Source organism: Rhopilema esculentum, chromosome 8 (assembly GCF_057945365.1).
Source record: "Rhopilema esculentum isolate cy_ngs chromosome 8, ASM5794536v1, whole genome shotgun sequence".
In the NCBI taxonomy this organism is placed as follows: domain Eukaryota; kingdom Metazoa; phylum Cnidaria; class Scyphozoa; order Rhizostomeae; family Rhizostomatidae; genus Rhopilema; species Rhopilema esculentum.
The window spans coordinates 11,726,373-11,752,283 of NC_142822.1; the positions used below are offsets into that span (position 1 = coordinate 11,726,373).

The window sequence follows — 25,911 nt, forward strand, 5'->3', positions numbered from 1 at the left end:
AGCTTTTAATTTTTTCATAACTTTTACTTAGGTTTCAGATTTAAATTAAGAATTAAAGAATTAAATTCAAATTAAAATTAATTAAAATAAATCAAATACAAGTTTTTGCACATGGAGCTTCCTCGTCTGACACAATTCAGAATATAAACGTGATATGAATTGTGAAGAAAATAGACAGATGTAGACTGGGGTCATCAACAAAAAGCTACATTACATATGACGGTTATTGTGTTTGATTTGGTTTGTTTGCCCCTCCAATCTTCCAACCCTGGCTACGCCACTGGCTCCATCATAGTAGCTCGAGCTGCTGTTACAACACTCTGTACCAGATACGGGCTAGGATGCTCTTTCCTTGCGGGGAAATCCAGCTTTGGAGACCCAAAATTAAGAAGGGTGTCACTATTTAAGAAGGATAAGGTTAAGGCCACAACCTCGGCTGGCGGCCAAACTATTGACAGCTGGAATACGCACAATATCCATTTACAACAAAGGGCCCAATGCACAGCGGAGAGACAATTTTTTATGATTATGCTTCATAGTTATATCTGGTTTGATTTGACATTATTATGGAAAACCGCAAGGAATTGAGCACGGTTTTACTGCAAAACAAAAGCGTCAAGAATGATTTGCAAGGGACAGGAGTCATTTTCATTTAGGTGTTTCAATATCATACTTTAGACCTTCAACAATTGGTTAGCGTGCTTAAATAATTAAAAATGAAACAATTGAAAATGAAATGGAATGTAAAATTAGGGTCTTTTTCTCCAAAATATAATAAAAAAGTCCAGCATTTTCAACCATTCATTCCTACATAGCCAAACCCTGCCCTTTCCCAATTTAACCATCTAGATTCCCCCCATCCTCTTCAAATCGGGCAACTGCTGCACTTTCAGTGACTGGTGTATGGAAAGGAACATATGTCCGAGGCAGAATCTCTTACCACTTACAAGGGGGTTTAACCAAAGTGAGTTCGTAGGTTGTTCGCAGAAACGCACACGATAAATACGGCAAAAACTGTTTTCCAATTCTCTAATGTTTTACACTTCTTCTTATTCATCAGTTCACGGCAAAAACGACGAAAAATATCTTAAACGGCTAACGACGACAATGTAACGGCAAACACAATTCTGCAAGCTAGCGACAAGACACTGAGTTCGACAATCTTACGGCAAGACTAAACCTTACTTTTAAACCAGTTTACAGACGCTGATACAATCGTAGCGCAATGATGCAATTCTCACGTGATGTCCTGCAATGAATGGGAACCCTGTGTTCTAACAATTAGGCAAGTAGGGGTTATACAACCACCCCCACTTGTTTGCAATAATAGGCTAGAAATTGTTTTGGAAAGATTACTCTTATGCAACTTTGGATAGTTTACTCTAACAGATCCTAAGTAGTAAAGTAGTAACAGTTCTTTTTTCCCGGCATGGGAACCCTTTTTGTTAATTATCTTGGTGTTTTAATGTTATGAGGTATTATCTTACTCTGAATCAGACGGTTTATAAAAAATTAGTGGAAATAAGCATGTAATTTCTAAAAGAGGCGGTTTCCGATGTTCAGAAGGCATGGCATCAACAATTTTCGATCGCGCCCTTTTCAGCACTCTTTCAACATGTTTGATTAGGTCAGACTTTCTAAAAGGTAATGTTTCATTTTATTTTTGAAAGATACTTTGTTGTTGGCTTTCTTCAAATCTAGTGGCAAAGAGTTCAAAATTTAATACCGTCAAATGTAAGAAAACCAGCACATCATGGGCGAAGCCAAAAAAACTTTTAGAGGGGTAAAGAAGTGTTTTTGCTGACATAAAGGGCGTGTCTCACTTTTTAAGGGTGTTATCAAAAGGTAAATACTCTTATATGCTGACAGAAAAGTTGATATCGTACATTTGCTGCTAAAAGGTTCCAGAGTGAGTACAAAATAGCTTCTTTTGCCCGGCAAAAATCCTTAAAGTACCGACGGACAAATTGTTGGGGGGGGGGGGGGGTACCGCACCACCGTACCCCCCTTTGGCAACGCCCCTGCAGCACATGCTATAATTTCCCCATTTTTTATCTCTAATGTAGTTATTTTTCTTTATTCATTACCTTTGCTGGCTTTGATAGCTCTGTCTCGAGTTTTTCTCACCTGTCTGCCAGCTGATTTAATTGTATGTACGGTTGTTTTTCTTCGATGTTCTTATTGTAATTTTGAATTTGATAATTGAATTTTGACTAACTTACTTAAATTACGTAACATGTAATTAATAAATTTGCTGAAAAAACTGGAGTTCTTGAGTTGGAGTTCTGGGGGTACAATCCGCAGGTGCACATCAGCAGCAACGTGACATCGTCTATTTGATTCTGCGAAAAACCGCGGGATCTGACGTAATAGCCATATGTGAGTCAAGCCGCGTGTTGGAAGCTTCTCTGCATTTCTGAACAACTTTCCGCATGTGCTCGTTGGAATGATTAGGTGATACCAGCTTGGAACAGAAAGGAAAATATAGAAAAAGGTAAATGAAATTGTTTAATTTGACTTCAAGTCCTTTTCCTTAAGCTATGTCCACCAAGTTTTAAAAGTAGTGGCTGTTTGAAGAAAATAAGCGACTTAGCTAGACGCCAACCTAGCCTTATAGGCCCAAATCGCCAATCATATCACATTTAAACCAATGCCAGAAACAATTTTCTGGAGAGTATATTCACTTTGTTCTGCAAAATCAAGATGGGAAATTCTTAAGTGAAACTATTTCAAGGACGTTAAGGGATTCGTTGGGTTTCGTGTCAGTGAAGACTAGATTTAACAAAGTTTTTTTCTTGGGTGGGTGTTTCGAGTCACCATGATGGCAGACAATTTGCTATTTCTTGTATATACATTTTTTATCTTTCCTGAATGAGCACATATAAAAAACCAAATGTGTGTGCTTAAATAACGTATAAATGTGAATTAAACTTTGAAAGATATCGCACTAGACTAGAGACGGCGCAACGAAATTGAACATGGGGGTGGCTAAAAATCAAGTTTAGTGACATGGAAGGAGCCACCAGTTGAGTCCGACGCACAAGAAAATTTTGAAATAAAGCCTTCTGGGTGATTCCATAAATGAAATTTCATACCAATTTCTATCAAGCACTCGCATCCTAAAGAAATGAACTTTTAGCAAAATTAGAAGTCAATTTCCTATCGTTCTGAAACTATAATAGTTTGCCATTTGAGAATTGCCCCAAATTGGGGCAGGGCCCACCTGAAATTTTGTCAGAGTTGCATACAGTGCATTAAAATGACCATGAAATATAAGATATATATAAACGATGGGAGACCTTCATTTATATTAAGGACCTTTAAACTATGCAGAATCTGAAAATTGCATTGAAATGATCATAAAACCATCAGAACATTGAGAAATTCTCAGTTTTTTGACATGTTGTAAGATGTCATAAAATTGCACTAATCATTTTTGCGGCTAAAATTCCACACGTCTGTCATCAGTTATGTAATTTTAAGTTTCAAATGCTGAGAGTGCTGGAGTAGTGCTTTTCAAGAAAATCAAACATTACAAATGTCTATTTGACACTGAAAAGATATCGAATGTGATTTTTTTTGTCCTAAAAACTGCTCTTTTTCCTTTTTCTGAGCAATGCATGCAGTGTTGTTGGGCAAGTTATATGAATTCAGGGAATTCAGAAGAAAGTTAAAGTTAGGGACACTAAGAAAACAGCCACTTTTTAAAAATTCCTAAGAGGGTTGTCTTGCCCCTTTGGTTTTCACCCTCTACATGTCTAGTACAGGTTTGAGACTAGATAACTAAAAAATGCAGTTAATAGAAAGATACATTTATACTCTCTAATACAGACATAATAAGATTCAATGTTAAGGAGTGCCATGAATCGCTTGATTCCAGCAAAGAGACAAATTTTATAAAATGAAAAAGCCTGCTGGCTCTCAGAAATGTCGTGGAAAACTATTATTTAGTGGTCTTGGAAAAGGAATGTATATATATGATTTGTACCTAGGAAAATCAATATTGAATTAAGAAAAAATATAAAGAATACCAAGCCTCAAAAAATCTAATCTAATTAATGTAAAAAGACTGTATGCACTAAATGTGTTTAATATTACATTTCACAGAAAAATGAATCAAGAGAAAGTTGGAAAGCTTCAGTCCCTGCAAAATCAAGTGCGAATTGGAGGAAAGGTGAATTCAATTTATTTTGTGTTTTACATTCCAAGAAATAGAAGAAATATGTTTTCATTGTATATTTGTTGCACAGGGTCTTGTGTGTGTTTTATTGTGTACACCACAGTTGATGAGAGAGTCCTCTTCCATCTCTGAAATTCTCTTAGATTTCATGTTTATTATTTTATTCTTACTGAAATTTTTATGTCCTCATTTTTAGCTATATAGATTACCAACTCTGATAATCTTTTAATTTCTCTTGTTAACCTTTTCAATTTTTCTCAGGGCTCTGCAAGAAGAAAGAGAAAGGTTGTTCATCGTACAGCAACCACTGATGATAAGAAGCTGCTTGTAAGTTCTTCTCTACGATCTCCTTTTTTTTACAGGTTGCTGAATTCTATTGTAGTGGCATTTGCTTATTTCTTGAGAATCACTTACATCATTTGTACTGAACCTGTTTCTGAAGGCCAATTGAACAGCTAGTGTATGCATTAAGGTTTACAATAACAGAAAACAATTAGAAAGTACAAGAAACTAATAGAATCAAGAATAAGCAATTTAAAAAGAGACAACTTGAAATGATTTGTGTCTTAGCAGAAACGACTAGGTCTCCAAAAGAAAGGCAAGCTGATCCATTTACATGTGCATGGTCATCTCAGTCAAAATGGCCTTATGTGTTCGGTCATGTTCTTCCCTGGGTGATTGCTGTTGTCACAGATTCGGTTACCAAAACCCTTTTTATGTTTCTACCACCCATTTCCTGTTGAAGTTACCTCTGATATACATCATCTTTGGTTGGCCAGAGGTGAATGATCAGGGTTTCAACATTATGTGCCATATTTTGAAGGAAATAGTTTAGAAATTTGACAATTGACTTGAAAAATTGACCTAGGATGGGAAATATTATTTTTTGTAACAGCAACAACAACAATGGATTTTCCTTTCTTAAAAGTAAAATTTCTTCTGGGTCATTCCATGTCAAAACACCAGCAAAAGTTTAGAATCTGCACCACACCTCACCAAACCAACTAAAATTTGGCACAAATGTTCCCACTAATAAGATAGGAAAGTGTGCCAATTTATTCTGTGATAGCCCTTACCCTTTACCTTTGCTACTGGGTTGCCATTATCCTAGTTTTACCCCCAAATTTGGGCTGCGCAGTGTCTCAGGACCTTAGCACTTCTTCAAATTTGACAAAAATACTTCCATGTCTTCAATGTGGGTGCAATTTGGTGATTAGGGCAATGAAGGGCTGCAGATTCCAAAAATGCCACTGTTTTAACCATAAGGGTGCTAGAAAATCTCATACTGTCCACAAAAAGTTCATGAAAATTATCTACCACTTTTTACCTATGTACCTTATGACCTAGCTGTAGGAAAAGGCCAACCCACAATCAAAAGATATCTTGTGATTTTAACAACTACTATGTTCACTCAAGTTTACTACAAAGTCTCATGATGGCCTTCATTGTACTTTAGAAGATATGACACTGCAAATTTTGGGGTTTTTCTGTGCGTGCGCAGGACTTTAACAGAAAATGAAAATTAATAGCAAAGGATATTCCAAATGTTCCATGGCCTGTCAAATGTAGATATTGTGGCAAGTTACATTCTGAACTATGCTAGGATCTTTTTCATGTCAATTTAAAATGTTTTTGCATAAATTGCTTTTTGCACAGATATTGTATCTGCCTTCGACAAGTGGTAAACTCTTCCATTTGGCGTTGTAGGAACTTCTACAGTGAAAAGAATGTTTGTAGATGGTACTAAACATGTATCTTCAAAATCCTGATCCCAGTAAAAAGAGTGTGATGGGAGAGCTGGGTGCATGAACTTTATTAGCAAGTCATCATTCTCAGTGTCAATTTCCAGAACAATGCCAATCCAGAACTTGTTGTCGCACTTGCAACAAACATATCCTGAAACAACACATTGAACTATTTTTGTTTCAGCACCAGCAGAGAAGTTGTAGATAAGGTCATAGTTTTCATCTTCACTACATCGTTTCATGGCAATTCTACTTCCTCCAAGTGGATTGAAATGATGAAAACTTCGAGTTCCTGGGATTGTTGTTGCATCTTCGAATCTTTTAGTCAGGTTCCTTCTTTCTTTATCTATTTCCTCCTTCTCAATCAGAATAAAATTAACACCTTGAACAAAAGAATTGCAGAACTCGTACATGGACTCAGTTGAAAGGATTTGCTGATCAGTTGTTCTTTGAAGACTTTCTTTTGCCACCATCCTTTTCACAGTCCCACCAATGCCATCACAGGGTTGTTTGCCATGACTCGTTGCAAAGAAATTCCACTTTGCACTAAATCCAAAATCTTTCTGATGGTTGCACAGGTTGACAAAGTTCTTGTAGTTCTTGTATTGCCCTGCACAACCATCAGAAAAATACTCAATCTTTAATATATTTGGCATTGTGGCTTTGATTTGGTGGATAATTTTCTTCTGCACCATATAGACAAATGCTACATCATGTGTGTTGTCACTTGAAATTATGCAGAAAGATTTATGTTGCACAGCACCTGCATCCTTGTAGTAAATAACTACTGGATGTAAAGTGCACTGCAGGTTACTCCAGTGGAAGCTTTGAACCTCGTCTTGCACTATGAATTTATAGTTCTCGGCAAAATCCCCAAGAAACAGCACATCATTATTCCCCAGTTCCTCCTTTCTTTGCTTCAAGTATCTTGATTGGGCTTTAGCTATGTAAGAGTGGGGAGCTAACTTATTCAGTTTTGAACCAACTAAATCAATATATGCAGGATAAGATTCCTTCTGTGTTGTCAAAGTTGATCTGTCAGTGGTTGTCCATTGAGAAAACTCAATAACTTCTGCATCCTCAAACTCTTCAAGTGTGTCATACAAAAATTCTTCTAGTGGCTTCAAAGATTTGGGACAATTTGGGCATCTATGGATCATACAGTCTCTCCTGCTAGTATCACAAACAATATACTTCATTAAATCTTTGTATGTGATGTTCATGGGTGCCAATAACAACTTTATGTTTTGGTGAATGGTGCAGACACATACAGCATGCGTACCTGAACTACCAGCAATAATACACCATTTTGGTCTGAGGCTGCAAAATTTTGAGAACCCCAATGCAATTGTTGGATTCTGTTCCTTGAATGCTTTGAAGAGCTCTTTAAGGTTACACAAGATGAGCCTTTTCTGCTGATGTACATTACGTTTTATGCTAATGTAATCTTTCATGCCCGGCATCAGTCGTGTATATTCATCATCCTGATAAAAAGCTTCGACTATTTGAATGGTGTCAGCAGCCAAAGACTTGCCCTTTTTTGGTTCTATCTCAGCAAGAATACCACTTTCTAAACACAATTTGCTAGCCTGGCGTACAACATACTCTGAAACGCCAAAAACTTCCATGACCTTTTTGTGAGACCAGTCTGTAGGGACAAGTGTCAAAATCTGTATTTTATTTTTAGCTGATGACACACTTTTTACTTTTGAGACCAAAAGCTCTATCATTTTATCAAAGCAGTTAGCTTTATCTAAGATCTCTTTTTGAAACTTCAAAGCTTTATAATCCGATAACTGCTCAGGGTCAACACTCAATGACCTACTCAGTTTGGTCTTCATGCACTCTAGTGCATTTGAAATTTTTCTTTTACCCTCACGAACTTTGCCTGACTGGTGGAGCCCATGCATTTTGAGTGGAGAAATTCCTATAGCAGAGAAACATTCATCCACGCTTCTTTTATCTGTTTCTGTTGAAGTATCTGCTTCAAGCTCTCGAATATCCTCATCACATTCATCTCCTGTTTCAAATTCAAGCTCTTCAACTTCAGCATTACATAGCAGTTTGTTAACTTGTGCTCGACATTTGGGGCAGAGTTTCTGACCTGGGATGAGTGCCACCTTGGTTTTTGCCTTATCTGCCAGTTCCAATGAGATTGGTCTCAAACTCCCTGTTGGTAAAGAAAAGAATTGATGTTTATCAAAAATAAAATAACAATGAATTGTTTGATGAAAGCAAATAATTTTCTTGTATGCATAATACAATTTAAATCAACAGCAGATGTTATCATCTGGAAAAAAGGATTATGATCATGCCATAGTAAAAATCCTCTATAAACCAATACTACATACCTTTGATTGGCTTGGAGTGGTTTTTAAATGGATCACAACATCTCCTTTGGTACAACTCATATTTTACCAGTAGGGTCTGCTTGTGATGGTAACAGATGCTTTTTATTTTGTGCTCATCAATTCCTGTTCTATAACCAACAAGTTTTGTCTCTACCTCGTCCAACTTATCAACTGGAATTAATCCAACTTCTTTATCATAGATTGTTTTATGACACGTTTCAACAGGAAGGTCAGACCCAATCGTACATTCTTCAAGTAAATCCATTATTTGCTGCAAAGAGATAAATTTGCACCCTTAAAACATAAACATAAAGAATACACAAAGAAAAAGTAATCTAAGTAATCCGAAAAGAAACCAACAAAATTAGTCAATGATTTCACATTGAAAGTTTCTTTGCTCAATAAGGTTATAATAACTCCTTTCAGATATTCTACGTATCCTTGTGGAGAGTATTAAGCATTCATCCCTTATCTGTTGCAAGTAGTGAGTGCACTTACCTTTTGCTCTATCAAAACTCCACCACCCAACAAAAATTACTTTGATTGCCTCTGGTCCATACCAAGATCATTGCTGTCTCTCTTGTGGGATTAAATTGTAATCTGGGTTCTGAGCATGTGCAGGTCAACAAGTATAAACATCTGCGAAAAAGCTAAATCTGCAAAAAACTTTGCAGTTTACATGAAAAAGATTCTACCATAGTTCAGAATGTAACTTGCCACAATATCTACATTTGACAGGCCATGGAACATTTGGAATATCTTTTGCTATTAATTTTCATTTTCTATTAAAGTCCTGCGCACGCACAGAAAAACCCCAAAATTTGCAGTGTCATATCTTCTAAAGTACAATGAAGGCCATCATGAGACTTTGTAGTAAGCTTGAGTGAACATAGTAGTTGTTAAAATCACAAGATATCTTTTGATTGTGGGTTGGCCTTTTCCTACAGCTAGGTCATAAGGTACATAGGTAAAAAGTGGTAGATAATTTTCATGAACTTTTTGTGGACAGTATGAGATTTTCTAGCACCCTTATGGTTAAAACAGTGGCATTTTTGGAATCTGCAGCCCTTCATTGCCCTAATCACCAAATTGCACCCACATTGAAGACATGGAAGTATTTTTTGTCAAATTTGAAGAAGTGCTAAGGTCCTGAGACACTGCGCAGCCCAAATTTGGGGGTAAAACTAGGATAATGGCAACCCAGTAGCAAAGGTAAAGGGTAAGGGCTATCACAGAATAAATTGGCACACTTTCCTATCTTATTAGTGGGAACATTTGTGCCAAATTTTAGCTGGTTTGGTGAGGTGTGGTGCAATGCTCTGGTGAATTGACATGGAATGACCCTTCTTCTTTAACCCTAACTTCTTCTTTGCAGGGTTCTTTGAAAAAGCTTGCTGTAAACAATATTCCTGGAATTGAAGAGGTGATTGTCTATTCCTTTCCTTGTCTTCAGAAAATAGTGTCCTAACACCAAATTTTTCACAGAAAGGCAGAAAGGGTTTTATTAGAATATTTACTACTTTGTTCAAATTTATAGGAGATTATCTTAAAGATTTATTCGCATTGGAAGTTTTTTGTATTTAATATACTTAATTATATATTTGGAGGCAATATGATAGGCAATTTTTTGCATTTTTTAAAAGCTTTAAATTTCATGGACAATAACAAGGGTAATTCCATATCAACTTGACACAAAAAAATTGGATTGGACACCAATGTCTCAGATTTATCTATAGTTTTCTTCAAACTGTTCACCATGTCTTAGAACCACTACAGAAAAAATTTCAGCCTGCTATAACATCCTGTTTCTGAGATATTGCTTTTTGAATTACGATCGTTTACGCCCTTAAGAATGGTGGCAACGCCCATTTTTGATGCGGTCCATTTTCAAAAATTTGTCTCTAATTTCTTAACCAAATGACATTTTTGGGTGAAAATTTCCAGTTTGGGGTAGTTTCATGCGCAGATTTCAAGTATTACATTAAAAACACAATCATAGCTATCATTCATATTTCATTGATTAAAATAAACTTAAATACATCATATGCGGAAATTGAAAAAATGCATGTCTTTGTTTTCATATAATGTTGGGTGCGGTCAATTAACAATTTTGAAAATTTACAGAACTGTTGTCCATAGGTATAGATATATACTGAAGAAGTTATGAGATGGTAAGTTGTCCTGTTTAAGAAAAAGAAGCTTTTAAAGTTATGATATATTTCTAGGTATACAGAACAACTTGTAGTCACAACTTGAATACCTTTCTTCATCTACATTGTATTTCTATAGCAATATAAGTGGATCTAGATGTTATTTTGCTTCAAAATGTTTTCTTGATAATCAAGCTTATCAAGAAAATAAGACAGGTAATAGAATCCATTTTAATTTTCCTCTATGAAATTATGTCCTTATCAATGGTATTTCCTAAATATTTTGGTAAAGATTTCCTCATCAGCTGCAAGTAGTTTGTACTGCCTTCCAGTTGCTGTTGTTGGGGCATTAATTGTGGAAAGTATGTCTTCCTCTGGTACCCAACATACATCATCCCTCATTGGCCAGGAATACGACCTTGCTGGGCATTTCGGATGCATAAACTTTACTTTGATGTCTTTTTGAGCTGAATCAATTTCCTCTACCAGCCATCCTTGTCATACAGACAGATTGTAAAAGAATTTAGTGAGAAGCTAGTGCAAATTTGCTCTACTTCCAATGCAAAATCAAATTTTAAGGCATATTTTTCACCAATTGACGTTCTTTTTGCACCAATGCACGAACTGGACAAGGGACCGAAATGATGGTAGCTCCTAGTACCAGGTACTGTCTTTGCATTCAAAAATCTTGTCTTGAGGTTTGCCCTTGTTACTTCCATTGTTTCCTTTGGTATGAATTTGAAGTTGATTCCTTTGATTTCCTCTTTGCAGAACTTAAACATTTCAACTGCACTTAGAATTTGGTTATCAAATGGTAGTTGCAAACTTGCTCATGATGTTATTCTTTTAACTGTGCCCCCAACACCATCACATGTTGACTTGCCATGACTTGTCATGACTTGTAGAGAAGTAGTTGACAGATTTCACTTGAGGATTGATGCTTTCAATTATGTGCTTTGAAGTTTCTTTCAAAATTTGGTACACCATATCTACATTGTGATTTAGATTATCTGATATGAAGCATATGGAGTGATCCTCCAACTTACCATTCTTCTTTGTGTACACAACAGCTGGATGTAAGGTACATTGTGATTTGTTCCAGTGATATCCCTGTATTTCATCCTGTACAAGAAACTTATAATTTTCAGCAAAATCAACAAGGACAATGACTTCGCTTTCTTTCAAGTCTTCCTTACACTGTTTCCCTTGGGTGCGAGCTATGAACCAATGAACAGTGATCTTGTCTAACTTCTCAGCCACAAGCTCTATGAAGTCTGAAAGTGGTGCTGTTTGTTTAATCAGCTTTGCCCTGTCTGTGCTAGTCCATTGATTGAATGTTATAATGTAATCCTCTTCCTCGGCGAAGATATTATCTACTTCATTTGCATCTGCACTCGTTTCATCTTGGTCACTGGGTCATGATTCGGTTGTTCTCTAAGGTAGTTCTTCAGGGGTTCAATTTCAGGGCAGTTAGGGCAAAGATGGATCATACATTCTTTCTTATCTCTGCTACAAACAATCAATTCTAACAGGTGATGGTAATCCTTGTCTAGCTTTATTGCATTGAGCGCCAACATAATATTCTAATGGGAAGTGCAGACACAAACAGAATATGTACCAGAAGCCCCAACAGTTACACACCATTTTGGCCTTAGCATGCAAAATTTAGAAAAGCCAATTTTGATATCATTGAATGCTTTTTGAATGATGAATAGAGCTCCTTTAGATTCGAAAGGATTAACCTCTTCTGCATATGTTGATTCCTTCCAATGCTAACATAATCCTTTTTCCCTGGAAGTAGCCTGCTATTCTCATCATCACAATAGAAATCTGTAACAAGGAGCACAACATCATCTGATAATGCTTGTCCTTTCTTATGCTCTGGGCTTGCAAAGATACCATGCTCTTTACGCAGTTTGAATGCTTGGAGGACCATGTAGTTTGAGACTCCAAAGAAGTTAGCAGTTTTTCTTACTGTCCATGACAAAGGTGTCATCGTTAAAATCTGTATCTTGACTTTCCGAGATGATACTTTAATTTTCTCCTTCATCAGATCTACCATGATATCTGAATCATTGGTATTTTGTTCGATTTCCTTGGAAATTATAGACCAATAGCATGTAACTTCAATGGACTTACCTCTGCTTCATTAAGCGTGGAGCTCAGAAATTCTCTACTCTCTTCAACACTTATTTCCAATTCCATTCGCTTATTGATATCATCGTGGTCTACTTTACTGGAAGAATATGAGCCTGTAGGGAGCTACTCTTTGTGCTTGTCATTTTCGATCCTGCATGCACGACATAATTTGTCTCCGGGAGTAACATTGATTCCTAAAATTTTCATTTCTTTTGCAGTTTCTAAGCTAATCTCTCTCAAGGAGCCTCTGGCAGTGTGTTTTTCTTTTTTGAACGGATTGCAACATTTTGTTTTTGTACTTGCATACCTCTTAAGAACTGTGTGCTCGTCATGATAACATATTGTGCTGCCTATACTGTCTTCTAAGCCTGTTCTCCATATTACAAGATATTTCTTGTCACTGCTTCATTCTGCAAGCAATTTTAAACCAGACGTCTTTGAAAAACTTAGTTTGTGACATACCTCCCCAACAGATTACCAAGAGAACAGCTCTCCAAAATTTTAACCAACATACTTATTTTCTTAAATTGTGTTTTCACCTGCAACCTAAACCAAAACTGACTCCTAACTGATAAATCTGCCCATGAGTACACATGTCTCAAAATAAATATTACCTCATCATGCCTTACATCACATCACATGGGTTGATTTGGAAGTACAAATCATGCCTGTCTGCATACCGTAAAAACCAGACTCTAGATCCTTCGTTACAGGACCCTTGAGGACCAACAACAAAAGGATCTAGATTGATAAATGACTTATAACAGATTAAATCGGGATTGTAGGATGCTCACAACCAACTGTGATCAACTACTATTATATGGAAATTGAAAACCTTCTGGTGTTGAGGGTCCTTTTTGTTGTTAGTGTCTAGGTCATGGGTATTGGAGTCTGGCTTTTATGGTACCCCAGCAATGTCTGCCAAGCTGTTGACCAATATTTACCCTTCAATAATCATCAAAATACATTTTGTTTTGTGGTTAGTTAGAGAATGGCCTCATAACAACTGTATTTTGATATTTGCATGAATGTGTAAATTTTTATTATCTAAGAAAAGAAACCAAAAACAAGAAGCAAATGATTTTAACAGTTACAGGAAGCAAATGATTTTAACAGTTACAGGGAAACTACTAGTGGGCAGTTATGAGAAGGTATAGGAAATTTAACAAAAATAAAAGGTCTTCTGAAGGAAATTAGGGGAAATTTTTCAATAAAGGATCTATTTGAGGACATAAATCTAGCAAAGATATACAATATTCAGATTTACTACATGCATTTATAGCATTTGATAATGTATATTTATATAATATAAAATCAATCAAATGTTTTCTACAGGTATAGGCTTTTCTCTCTCTCAAAAAGAGAAATTGATGACATATAATTTCAGTGTAGTTATCTATGTTGATTTAAATCTGTTTATATTGCTATAGAAATACAATGTAGATGAAGAAAGGTATTCAAGTTGTGACTACAAGTTGTTCTGTATACCTAGAAATATATCATAACTTTAAAAGGTTCTTTTTCTTAAACAGGACAACTTACCATCTCATAACTTCTTCAGTATATATCTATACCTATGGACAACAGTTCTGTAAATTTTCAAAATTGTTAATTGACCGCACCCAACATTATATGAAAACAAAGACATGCATTTTTTCAATTTCCGCATATGATGTATTTAAGTTTATTTTAATCAATGAAATATGAATGATAGCTAGGATTGTGTTTTTAATGTAATACTTGAAATCTGCGCATGAAACTACCCCAAACTGGAAATTTTCACCCAAAAATGTCATTTGGTTAAGAAATTAGAGACAAATTTTTGAAAATGGACCTCATCAAAAATGGGCGTTGCCACCATTCTTAAGGGCGTAAACGATCGTAATTCAAAAAGCAATATCTCAGAAACAAGATGTTATACCAGGCTGAAATATTTTCTGCAGTGGTTTCAAGACATGGTGAACAGTTTGAAGAAAAATATAGAAAAATCTGAGACATTGGTGTCAGGACTGTTTGAAATGATATGGAATTACCCCAAAGTAAATTGATGGCCTGAATATACCTTGTGCACTTATAGCCAATATATACGTGATTAGCAGACAACAACAGTACCTGATCAAATCTGCTTGCTAATTATATATATAATTAAATTTAATTGCGTAAAGATTACTTTGTTATTGCTTTGTATATGTTACAGATGCCCACCTTGGGGTATCTTGTATATTTTACACACACCAATTTCTGAATAGAACATAAATATTACAAAACTCTGTAGCTGCCTGCAAATTCAAATATACCACAAGCCTTCATCACAAGTCTACTTGTAGGAAATTTATGTCAAAAGAATGCGCTATAAAAACTGAAATGCCTTAATTTATAGAAAAGATTTTGTCATAAAGGGCTATTTTAAGGATAGATAGTTTAGGAATGCTCATGCTGGTGGTCAATATTAGAAAAGTTTCGAACACACGATTTTGCAAAAAATTTCTCAACATCAAAAATGTCTACATCCAAAATTTGATGAAATATCTTCCGAGAAAACCACCCCCTCCCCCCCACAGGAGTTTATTTTCTACCAATTTAGAGTGATAACATATAGTGTACCTTCAGCCATCTCATATTTGACGTAATGCTTCTTGTCAATGGTCCCCTGTGAATTTCACCTAGAGCTTGGTCATTATCCTTTCTTGGTTTATATTTTTAGATTTTTCGGACAGGTTTTGAAATTTAAAACCAAACATTTGGTTTTCCTCTTTTTCATAATGGAGTAAATAAATGTGCACCGTCTTTTCAGACCCCCGAAGCAGTTTTCTTAGAAGTACGTAAAAATTAACCACCTAACCAATGAATGTCAGGTGATATTTACGTGCATGTTTTTCTGAGGAACGGAAGCATATTTCTCAGCAGTCCTTGAATATCAAAGGTGACCCAAAAAGTCATTTGAATGTTTAAAGGGATTAGCTGTTGTCCGCATGATGCCAAAACAATAAAGTTGACAAGCTGTGTTGCTAACTTTGCAGCTAGGTAAATTGTGATTCATATCTGTGAATCGCTTGCAGAAAGGCTGTTGCGCAAACCAACTGCCAAGTTTTATGTCAACAGAAAAAGGAAGGACTGCTTTGGATGAAAAAAGCTTTTATAGGAAAGAACAATTGAATAACACAATAAAGTGCCTGCGTAAAAATTACCCGACATGTAGCTGTGTGTAAGAATTACCTGCCGTGACTATACCATTTCGAAGGTTGAATTTCATCAGTGTTGTTGCTGCTTCAGATTGTCTATATTACCTGATTGAGCCACCAGAAACTGGCTCTACAATTAATAGTGCCACTTTGTCCTGATTTTCCATTAACCAGTAGGAAACAGATATTTTGATTACAATAACTCAGCTACAGTGCCATATTCTTCTGTTTTGTTTAACAAAATGAAAGCTTGAGCTGTACTTGCTTTGGTGTACAAAGTTTGAAAATGGTAACGAATTTGCCATGAGACTGTTTTCTGTTTTATTTGCATGAGCTTCACAAAAACGACTCTAGACCTATACAACGCTTTTAATTAGGATCAGCACGATCATGGCTCTGCTGACATAAAAGCTAACCTGGTTTTCATTGATGGTCAGCTTTTCTGTGCCAGCCTTGTCTTGTTATATGGTAGACATGCCAAATATTTTTTTAAAAGTTGATTGATGAAATGTTTTTCTTCTCAAAAACTTGATGATAATTATTTCCAACAGAGAGAGCAAAAACATTGTAGAGCCATCAATAATGATATTATTTTATAACTTGGTGTCTGCAGATAAAGAATAATTTGAAAGAACCAGGGACAGAAATAACCAGGGACATTTCTAAAAAGGTTTCATCAAGTGATGAGTGATGGACTCCTTCTGATTCCATTGATTCTTCAACTCACAGTTTGTGAAATAGATGTCTTATATGCTCTAAGCATATTTTTTAAAGATGAAATAATTATTAAATCCCAATGCCTCTTTATATAATAGAGGTATTTTTTCATAAAGCAGGCAAATTTGCCCATAGAAATGATTATTTCCTTAGGCTGTATAAAAGTATTCTATTAACCCATATAATTCCATACATTGGCATTGCAACCCTAAAAGTTTTCTGAGGCAAACAAAGTTTTGCCAACTTGCATTAGGGTTTGGTAGGTGCCAACGTCATGTACGTGCTTTGCTGATCTGCTGAGATTCTTTTTGTCTGTTTAGGTAAATATGATTAAAGATGATGGGACTGTTTTACACTTCACTAACCCCAAAGGTAAACTGAAATTCCTATAAAGAAATATATGTTAGCCAGCTTAAATTTGTTTTAAATAAAGTTTCAAACCTATTTTTTGGGCATAAAATTTTGTTTCATATATATATAGTTGCTCAATTTGTTTAAAAATAGCAATTTTTTGTTTCTGTTAGAATGAATTTGTTTAAATATAAAATATGATAAGTATATATATAAATAAAATTTTTATTATCTATGACATAATTGTTTATCTATTTTTGACCCGCAGTTCAGGCCTCCTTGGCTGCAAATACCTTTGCCATAACTGGACAGGTTGAGAACAAACGTGAGTTTCTCTGCTTTTTTAACAAAATGATATTCAGGTCCTACTATTGGCAGTAATTGAATTTTAATGTTTTCTCAAATTTACATCCAGTAAAGAGACAACTAGATTATTTAAAATTCTGTTGGACCTAAGTTTTATCTACATATGAATCATAAGTTCCTACTCCAAGTCAATAAAAGGGCTTATTTCTTTGTCATCATCGTCATTACCCTCCTAGCCATCCTCTTAATAATTTATTTATAATGCTTATTGTTTTAATTTTCTTTCAGAATTGACTGAAATGCTGCCTGGTATTTTAAATCAGCTTGTAAGTCCCTTTCACATAACCATTTTTCATGGCTACAAATGCTTCAAAATGCTTTAATGTTTTGTCTTCTGTAATGAAACTTTGTTTAGACATGTTGAATATATAAACTGTTTGAATGTATGCTGTTGAGATATTTGTTCAGTGGAACTGTCCCATGTCAATATTCCAATTGAACCAGCATAATCTTAGTGGAAATGCCACAAGGCAACTTTAATTTGGAGGTTTGCATATATCAATGAAGGCAAAAGATCAAATTTGCAATCATGGAAGCAGTTGAAATTGGAACGAATAAAGAGGGCCTTTGAAGCCGGTTGTCAAAGCGGGCAGGCTGTTAGTTTTAATTTAATATCATTGATCTTGGAGAAAGGCAAAAGCTTGTCATATTTGATGGAGTGTCTTGTTATTACCATTGGTCTCAAGGACAGGATTGCTCAAAAGTACTAGCTAGTGCGAATTAACACACCATGATTATATGAAGGAGCATGGAAATGTCTGCAGGGGTGAATTGCATGATTGTTTCAAACAACAGCAGAATTCAAGACAAGGATGCATTCAATAAAATTTGTATAATTATTTTTTGTTTTTCTAATCTTAGAATTTTAAACAAGCCTCTGTTGCTACAAAATTACAAAATAGCATAGAAAAATACTTATCCTCCAATATTCCGCAACAGTCAAATGTCAACTGAAGTTCTATTCTCAATTCTTTTATTGTTCGCTTTGCTTACGTGAATAGATTGTTATAAGTATTTCTTCAGGTTTTCATTTTGCTTAAAATTTTTTGTTTCACAGGGGCCTGAGGGATTCTCAAATCTCAAACGATGGGCTGAAAGGCACCAGGGTATGATATTGAAAATCTATTTGCATTTTTATTTCCCTGTTCTTGCAAAACAACTTCTGACAGGATGGTGCTTACTTATCAACTAATGAGCCTCTTGTTGTGTGCTTCATTCGCTTTTTTAAACAATTATTGAACCCTATGATTTTTAGAGAGTTATCTTTTTATCAAATAGGTCGACCAGAAACTACAAAAGAAATGGAAGTGGAACCTGAAGACGATGAAGTCCCAGGTCAGTGTGAAATCGCTTGCTTCCAATGTCTAAATGTAGATTTGAAAATGAATTTTTTAATATGTTCGTTGCTATCAGATGAATCTCCGTTCAGATGAAGCCTCGTTTCCTTTTTCACATTTGCTTTTTGTTAGCCAGTTGTTTGATTGAGTTATTTGGATTTCGTAGAGCTCGTGGGCAGTTTCGAAACGGCATCTAAAGAAGAGGAGTCATAGATTGATGGAGATACATGGCCATTCGATCTCTGCTTTGCAAATTGACCAAGAGAACGCGCCTTAAGTTTACTTTTGTATATGTAATGGCATTTCAATGTACAAATGCTACCATTGTTTCCCAGTGCAAGCCCAATTGTTTCTTTTCTTCGTTCGTCTTATGTTATTCCTTTTTACAATTTCTTCGGGCGGATTTGTTGCGTCCCTGGACGAAGATGCCATTGACTTGGCAAGTAGCAAGACCTAGACCAAGATACCTTTGACTCGGTATGCCCATGGCAAAACAATATTTATTATTAAAAAATTATATTTACATGTCAGCTATTTGCAAAGACTAGATGGGTTTGTCCTCAGGGTGGAATGGTACGCAAGTTAGACGCAGTTTTTTGTGTACAACAGCAGCAATTTTTCTTAGGCCTTCTCTGTCAACTTCATTGAGTAAAATGTTTACTGCATTGAGAATCGGGCTTGGTGCTGGCCTGCTATGAGCATGTCCCTGGCTCACTGTCCTATTTTCATTTTTATTTTCATCAAACTTGAACCGTTCGAAATCCTCCTTGTATTGCTCGATTTTTGTTCTTGATTCTGTACTGCCGATTTTTTTCATTATATTTGGATATTTGCCAATGTTCTGCATCCAATTGAAACCTCGCCTCCACGCCCGTAAATCGACATCGCCGTCTCCTATTACATTTACCCGTGCTGTAGCAATCCACTTTTCCCCCTTGCCCACAGCACAGTGTCCAAAAAGACTGTCGTTGTCTCGCTCCCCTAGCATCCCTGTCTGGTAATCAGTTTCGTGGTTGAACCAGAATACGGCTTTCCCCTTCTTAGGCTTGACCACAAGGCCTGAGTGTGCGCAATAATCGTTGTGATTGCATTCTGCGGAGGCTCTTCTAAGCAGCATCTAAAATGGACAGTGGGTCATTTGTCAACATTGCACTTCAAAAGTCATTCAAGCGAACAAGGAGAGCAGAAAGCAATCTCGGCTGCGTATAACATCGAATCTACTCATACAGAGAAAAATGAATTCACTCATGCATTTGTTGCAGCCACGATTGGTTCAAGGCAGACGAAAGTTCTATTCTTTTTTTTCATTGTTTAATACTAGACAGAGTAAACTTGGGTAGACAGCCTAATTTGTCTGTTGATTCTTCATTCATATTTTCAAAATTACCATTTATGCTATAATTTATTTGCCAACTTTAAATCGATAAATTGATTAAAGAAGTCTTTTCCAAATGTTAACCACTGCTCAAATCATCGTCACCAAAACGAGGCTCACCTCATATTTTCTGTTCCACATGAAGAAGGTTCCAAAGAGTCTTTTTCTTCCAGGAACCCACCAGTTTCCAAGAATTCTGGAACCGGAAATGATTTTTCCAGAATAAATTATATCATTGCCGTTGGTAGTTGTTGAACTGTATGACTTTTGAAAGCGGACATTGTTTCCTGAAAGAACAGGCGACTGTTTTATTTTGGGCTACCCCTAAAAGCATTAGAGCATTGTCTTTGTGTAGTGTAGAGCTACCGTAAATCGGCTTACCCAAATGTAGTGTAAACCGGCTTACCCAAAATGATGCCATCCGTAATGTCAAATGTCCCGCTTGAATCTCTGCCTTCCCCCATCAGCATCTGATTGGCTGCTTTTTGTGTGAATGTTATGTTTGCCGTGAATCGATTTTGACTCCCTGTCGTCTTTGAGTACGTGAAATAACCACGCCATTCACCTGAACTTTTCATTATGTCCTAAAGATATTGATTTATTAAGGGAAAGTCATGAGATTGCTATAAACCCCTGAAGCAAATACCAATGGGGGCAAGGGTTATAGTTTTGACCAACCAAGGCTTAAACATGTTCCTTGTATTTGCAACTTGTATTTAGAGAGAGCTAGCTTTGAATAATTGGAAGCAATACAAAATGCTCCCACAAGGTATTGGATACAGGATTCCTTTTAAATGAACAAGTAATAAAGAGCCGGAGGCTAGGATACCTCCTGGATATCGAGGCCCGTCTCATTTGTGAAAAGTTAGAATAAACACTGGAATGGAAAAATATCAACACGGAACAATATTTGAAAGGAAATTTCTTAGGGTTGCTTAGGGAATAACATTTTCTTAAAAAATAGTGGGGGAAAGTCTTACTGTGAATTGGTGATCTGCTAAAGGAAAGACAAGTTCACCGCCCTCCTCGACATCATTTAAGAATATTCCAATCGTAATGTATCTGTAAATGGAAGGAGAAAAATTATGAAGCTGCATTTAAATGTTGTTTGTCATTTAAAGAGCAGAAACCAGCAGCCCCTTCCCTCCCTCTGCTTCGCATAGTTCTCATATTGCCACGCGGTGAGCAAGTTATGTAGCCCTTTATAAGCACCTTTCGTACAAATTCTGGTGTATTATATCTTATGAATCGAATGAAGTTCTCTCAATTAGTATTTGGAAACACTCCTCAAGTGTATAAGGTCCTTTTTGGTCCTCCTAAGTAAGATTTTTGGTCATCGGGCGATGAAACAAAGTGAAGACATTCAAAAAAAGAAAGTCTTTAATATAAGCAAAGAACAGAATGGTTAACTTGAATACACAATCCTTAACGCATGAAATAACACACCATTCTTGTCCTTTAATAAAATTTGAAAATTTGTCAGTAAAAATGTGTGTTCCAAATTAATTATTTAAAATAAGTTGAAACGATTGGTTGGAATAACAGCAGGGCCCACAGCGTAAAAGCCGCCATGGGAACGAGGGAATTGGCAGCTGACCCTGCTCCGTTGTGGGGGCAATGGCTCTAAAGAAGAAAAAGAAGAGGAAAAGGAAGAAGAAGAAAACGGCGAGTAAAACAGGAAGGGAGGTGGAGGAGCTGGATGAACAACTTTTTTTGTTAATTATTAGCAACTATAAATGCATCTATTGGCGGCTTGGCTTGGTTTGGTGCGATTTCATCCCTGTTACTAGTGGCATTACGGCGCTCTGTAAACTTCCCCTTACTTGTGCACTATGAAATGTTTATGGAATTTCAAATAGGCCCTTAGTCAAATTTTGCTTTCGTTGTGAATGAATGAAGTAGATATCGTTCGCAGAGAGCCATTGAATTTTGGCCATGAAATAGATGCAAAACTGATAAAAAAAGAAGGATCCGCGTTTTATCAGCAGTATATTTAGGACAACATGGTAAATATCAGGTCAAGTCAGGTCGATACCAACCTGCAGTTACGACATTCATCCCTTTCTCCGTACAGGCAGCATGTTGAATCAGAAAGTTCATCAGAATCTCTTTTGCATTGCGAGAATTGGTCTTCTTTGAAATTTTCAACCTATATGGATAACACACGGCGTTATGTTCAAGCAGGCTCCATATAAAGACAAAATAAACAATTTACAACCAATAATGTTTTACCTGTAGAGGCTCGCTTTCTTCGATGATCTCCTCAGGAAGCCCAGTGACTGAGGTGAACCTACAAAAGGCAGTTGCTCGCAGTAAGCATCTCATGGACTTTTATGACAATCCAAATGAAGTTATGTGTTTTGTTAAGAAATCTGAGACGATTATGGGAGTTGTTAAAACAGAAACCTTGTGTGGTATCCAAAGAAGTAATCATCTTGAAATCGAAGCAATTCGTCCTCATCATGCCACACCCATGCATTATCCGACTTCATTTCGCGTTTTCGACCTTTTTCTTCCTTCAAGTTGGCAATGTATCCCTTCACTGCTTGGAGGTCCGTGTTTTGTAATTCCTGTAAATCTATCTTCCCTGCAGATAAAATCGAAACATTAGCGAATTTCTGTCCAATCGTTTTGTTAATAGGAAGAAATCGCATCCTCGATTGTGTTTACCACTATTGCGTTTCCAAGTTGAATGATAATTTTAGATCGAATATTTTTAATCAAAAATTGATACCTACCATCTTCATCTTTGTCCATTTTCAACATAAAAATCCTGAAATTTAATTAAAGAATACAATATAAATTCAAATACGCAGATGTTGCATATTTTCTGAAAATGAATCAGGAAATACGCATCATCGATCGTCACATGAAAATGAAAATTTAGCATAATTTAGCATAATTTAGCTTAATTTAGCGTAATTTAGCCTGATTTACGCATTATTGCGGTATCAAGCCGTAAAAACATACTGCCATGCAACTATACTGCCATGCAACTGGGTCTAAATATCGTAAGAAATTTGATGATAAAACATTCCATAGCTTTGTATCAATTTAAATGCATAAAAGTTTTCAAGTAACGAAAGTTTTGAAGTGTAAGTCCACGACAATGCTCAATGAGTACCTACATGTCACTGGCATCTTCGACGCTGAATTTTAAGCTTTTACCGGTAACAAATGCAATCTGAAAAAAGATTTGTTGAGCTATAACATCTGAAAATGTACACGATTAGTTACTTACAAATAGATTGCAAATATTCCAGGCAATTATGCAATTTCGCAAGATATGTCGTTGATTACGGATAAATTTAAAGATGTGGGTATTCCAAGGTTAATAAAAAGCAAGGCTAGGATAACTTTCCTTGTCCCTAACAGATATCATAGTTATTATAAAAATCCATTGTCAAGGTCAATCTTGCTCAGAATTTTAAACATTCTGTATAAATTCTTCATATAATTTTCCTGCCTTTCTTTGAACCATGTAATTTGTGATTTAATGTAGATTTATTTTACTAGTTTGTTGTTAATTCAATGCCGTATGGATATCATTTTGTAACATTTGTTTATAAAATAGGACGATTCTAATTGCAACTGCGAGTAAAGTCGTCTTATTCTGTACATAAAAGCCATAAGTATGTAGTTAAAATATAAAAGCATTGATGACAACGTCGCCTGGAATAAGAGAAATCTTTCATGTTAACGAAATGCTTCGAAAAGATCTACCTCTTCGCTGTCAACGAAACCATCATCGTCAATGTCCCAACTCTGAAATGTTTTCTCTGGTCCAGAATCGATGATACTGTTCACAGATCTGTCAACATGTGATTTCAATTTTTTTCTTTTCGCGAGTTCAACGATTATATCGCATTCATCTTCATCGAAAAAATCTGCAATTTCTAGGATTTTTAGAAGACAACGACGTTTTCAATATGCAGAAAGATGCAATATGTAAAATTATTGTACAGTGGTAAGGAATGTTCAAATAAAGATATTTTAATGACAAAAGTATTTAGCAAGAGTCGTTATATTTTACAAAATCCAATCAAGGTAGACTAGAAGATTTGGTCTCAACAATCCTGGTTTAGCTGTTATTATCCTGGCTGCAAGGATAAAATTTCATAATATTTATAAAAAGCAAATGTTATTTCTATAAAAATCTGAAATTGGTAGAGCGCATGCAGATTATAAATTCATTGTCCAGGAATTGTCATTTTGGTGAGACTAACTTTTGATAAATTATAATATGAATTTGGATATGAATCTGAATATGAATTTAAAGACGAAATCTGATGCTGGAATGCTTTTAGGAAACCCGGTGTCCAATGCTCTAATGACTATACGCTGCAAATTATATTCAGTAAGCACATTGAATAGCTTTTCTGGGCAATCTAAATAGATATGTGAATTTCGTTCATGATAAGTTGATAAAGCTTCCGGAAAAGGCAAACATCTGTTTGTTGATTTACCATAAATCCTTGGGGTGAGACTTAGGGTCTTGATTGTCCTGTTAATTCCAGGAAGGATTTCAATTTGCTTTTCAAACCCAACCTAAAATGAAAAATGTTTATAAACTTCTTTACACGAAAAATAATTGACTTTAATTTCTTTGCTTCCCTTTGGCTTAATTTTATCATAAATTTCTCTTTAGCAATGCCTTGTAATTATTTCTGTTCTTTCGTATCATGTTGTCCTTAAATAGTATTTTAAATCTAAGAATTAATCGGTATTTTGATAAAAGACACCAGCAAAAACCACACCAACTGACATGACATTATGTAGACAGATTGCCTGATATCGTGGCCTCTTTCTGGTGAACAGCCTATTGTTTGAAGCCTGTTAGTAAATCTAGTTGCAACATTCAAAATTCGAGACAGACTTGAACAATCCACCAAGGAGCTTTGTTGTAAACATAGAAAGTAAAATTGATCTCACATTAGATTTGAACAATAATGCCCTTCCAACTTCTCCTGCTGGAAGAAGCTATGTAACTTTGCTAGAAAAATGTAATGTATTGCTTTAAGCATTTTGGGAGCAACCAAGGTTGCACATTACTTCATCCAACGCTATCAGCAGTAATGTACCTTGCCACACTGAACACAGCCATATGAGAGTGAATTAATAGGCCTAACCTTGTCATCGCCTTTTGCGGGCAGCCTGGCGTATTCTGGTCTTTCTTCGACTTCATCAGCCTGTAAAACTTCTAGTCTGCTTTTTGCCCTCGATGTACGAACATGTGGTGGAACAGGCAAAGCTAAACTTTCGCTTTGTTCCTTCTCTCCGTTTGTTTTTGTTCCCCTGGTGTCGGACTTCTTTCCGCATACTGCACCACTGCTTTCACTTTCAAATGTTCCATCGATACAAGCAAAGAAAACAAGACAAATCAATAAACAACATGAGTACGTTGTTTCTATATGCATTGTATTTGCAATACCATTTATAAACTCTATTCAAGCACTGTTCAATGGTCTCAATATCGTTTGTTTCTTCATCTTCTAGGACCCATGCCTTCAATCTGCAGATGCTTTGCCAGGTTTCCAAACCGATCTTCTGACCTCAGCAGGTATGACTATAATACCACGTGATCATGCTGCCTCCATCAAATTTGATCTGTTCTAAAGACCCAGCCATCATACCTGACCTGCCTGTGAACTCTATTGAAATTATAATTTGCAAATGACCATTTCGCTTTCCAAGATAGAGATTTTAAACGGCCTGTGTCATTTAGCAAAAGCCCTTTTTCCTAAGAACATTCTGACGACATTGAACGATCGATAGCATTTTTTTCTAAGAACATACTGACGACATTAAACATTTAGTTCAATATTTTTTCATCTACAACACTGCTCGCTACAGATTTCTATTGCAACGTTAATTAATTTTTTGATTAAATAGAAAATGGTTGTTATTTCACAGCAGAGGCGCTCTACTGTAGCAGATATGAGTTCTGCAAATAAAGGTTAGAAAATGCTGTTGTTGCAGTGGGAATAAGTGTGCCGTGCGGGTCATTACATCACCAAG

At 36.0% G+C, this 25,911-nt stretch overlaps 3 protein-coding genes across 3 annotated transcripts; 1 reads left to right on the top strand and 2 right to left on the bottom strand.

Annotated features, from left to right (window-relative positions):
• The first annotated feature begins 2,358 nt into the window (after positions 1–2,358).
• On the top strand, positions 2,359–18,864 carry LOC135694512 (transcription factor BTF3 homolog 4). Its single transcript, XM_065213288.2, has 10 exons — positions 2,359–2,494; positions 4,108–4,174; positions 4,442–4,507; positions 9,652–9,699; positions 16,785–16,836; positions 17,084–17,140; positions 17,410–17,447; positions 18,239–18,287; positions 18,460–18,516; positions 18,685–18,864. Exons 2-10 carry the CDS (start codon positions 4,112–4,114, stop codon positions 18,729–18,731), a joined length of 477 nt encoding a protein of 158 aa, XP_065069360.2. The 5' UTR covers positions 2,359–2,494; positions 4,108–4,111; the 3' UTR covers positions 18,732–18,864.
• LOC148959890 (uncharacterized) lies at positions 4,447–9,620 on the bottom strand. The gene is made up of 3 exons (XM_089109576.1): positions 8,775–9,620; positions 8,277–8,547; positions 4,447–8,095 (listed from the first exon to the last, which is right to left on the bottom strand). Exons 2-3 carry the CDS (start codon positions 8,539–8,541, stop codon positions 5,802–5,804), a joined length of 2,559 nt encoding a protein of 852 aa, XP_088965702.1. The 5' UTR covers positions 8,542–8,547; positions 8,775–9,620; the 3' UTR covers positions 4,447–5,801.
• LOC135694508 (uncharacterized) lies at positions 18,009–25,865 on the bottom strand. Its single transcript, XM_065213285.2, has 12 exons — positions 25,023–25,865; positions 24,360–24,441; positions 23,617–23,789; positions 23,022–23,077; positions 22,632–22,666; positions 22,300–22,480; positions 22,126–22,183; positions 21,933–22,042; positions 20,874–20,955; positions 20,300–20,477; positions 20,014–20,180; positions 18,009–19,635 (listed from the first exon to the last, which is right to left on the bottom strand). The coding sequence occupies exons 1-12, from the start codon at positions 25,308–25,310 to the stop codon at positions 19,063–19,065; spliced, it is 1,983 nt and encodes a 660-aa protein (XP_065069357.2). The 5' UTR covers positions 25,311–25,865; the 3' UTR covers positions 18,009–19,062.
• Between the last annotated feature and the right edge of the window lie 46 nt (positions 25,866–25,911).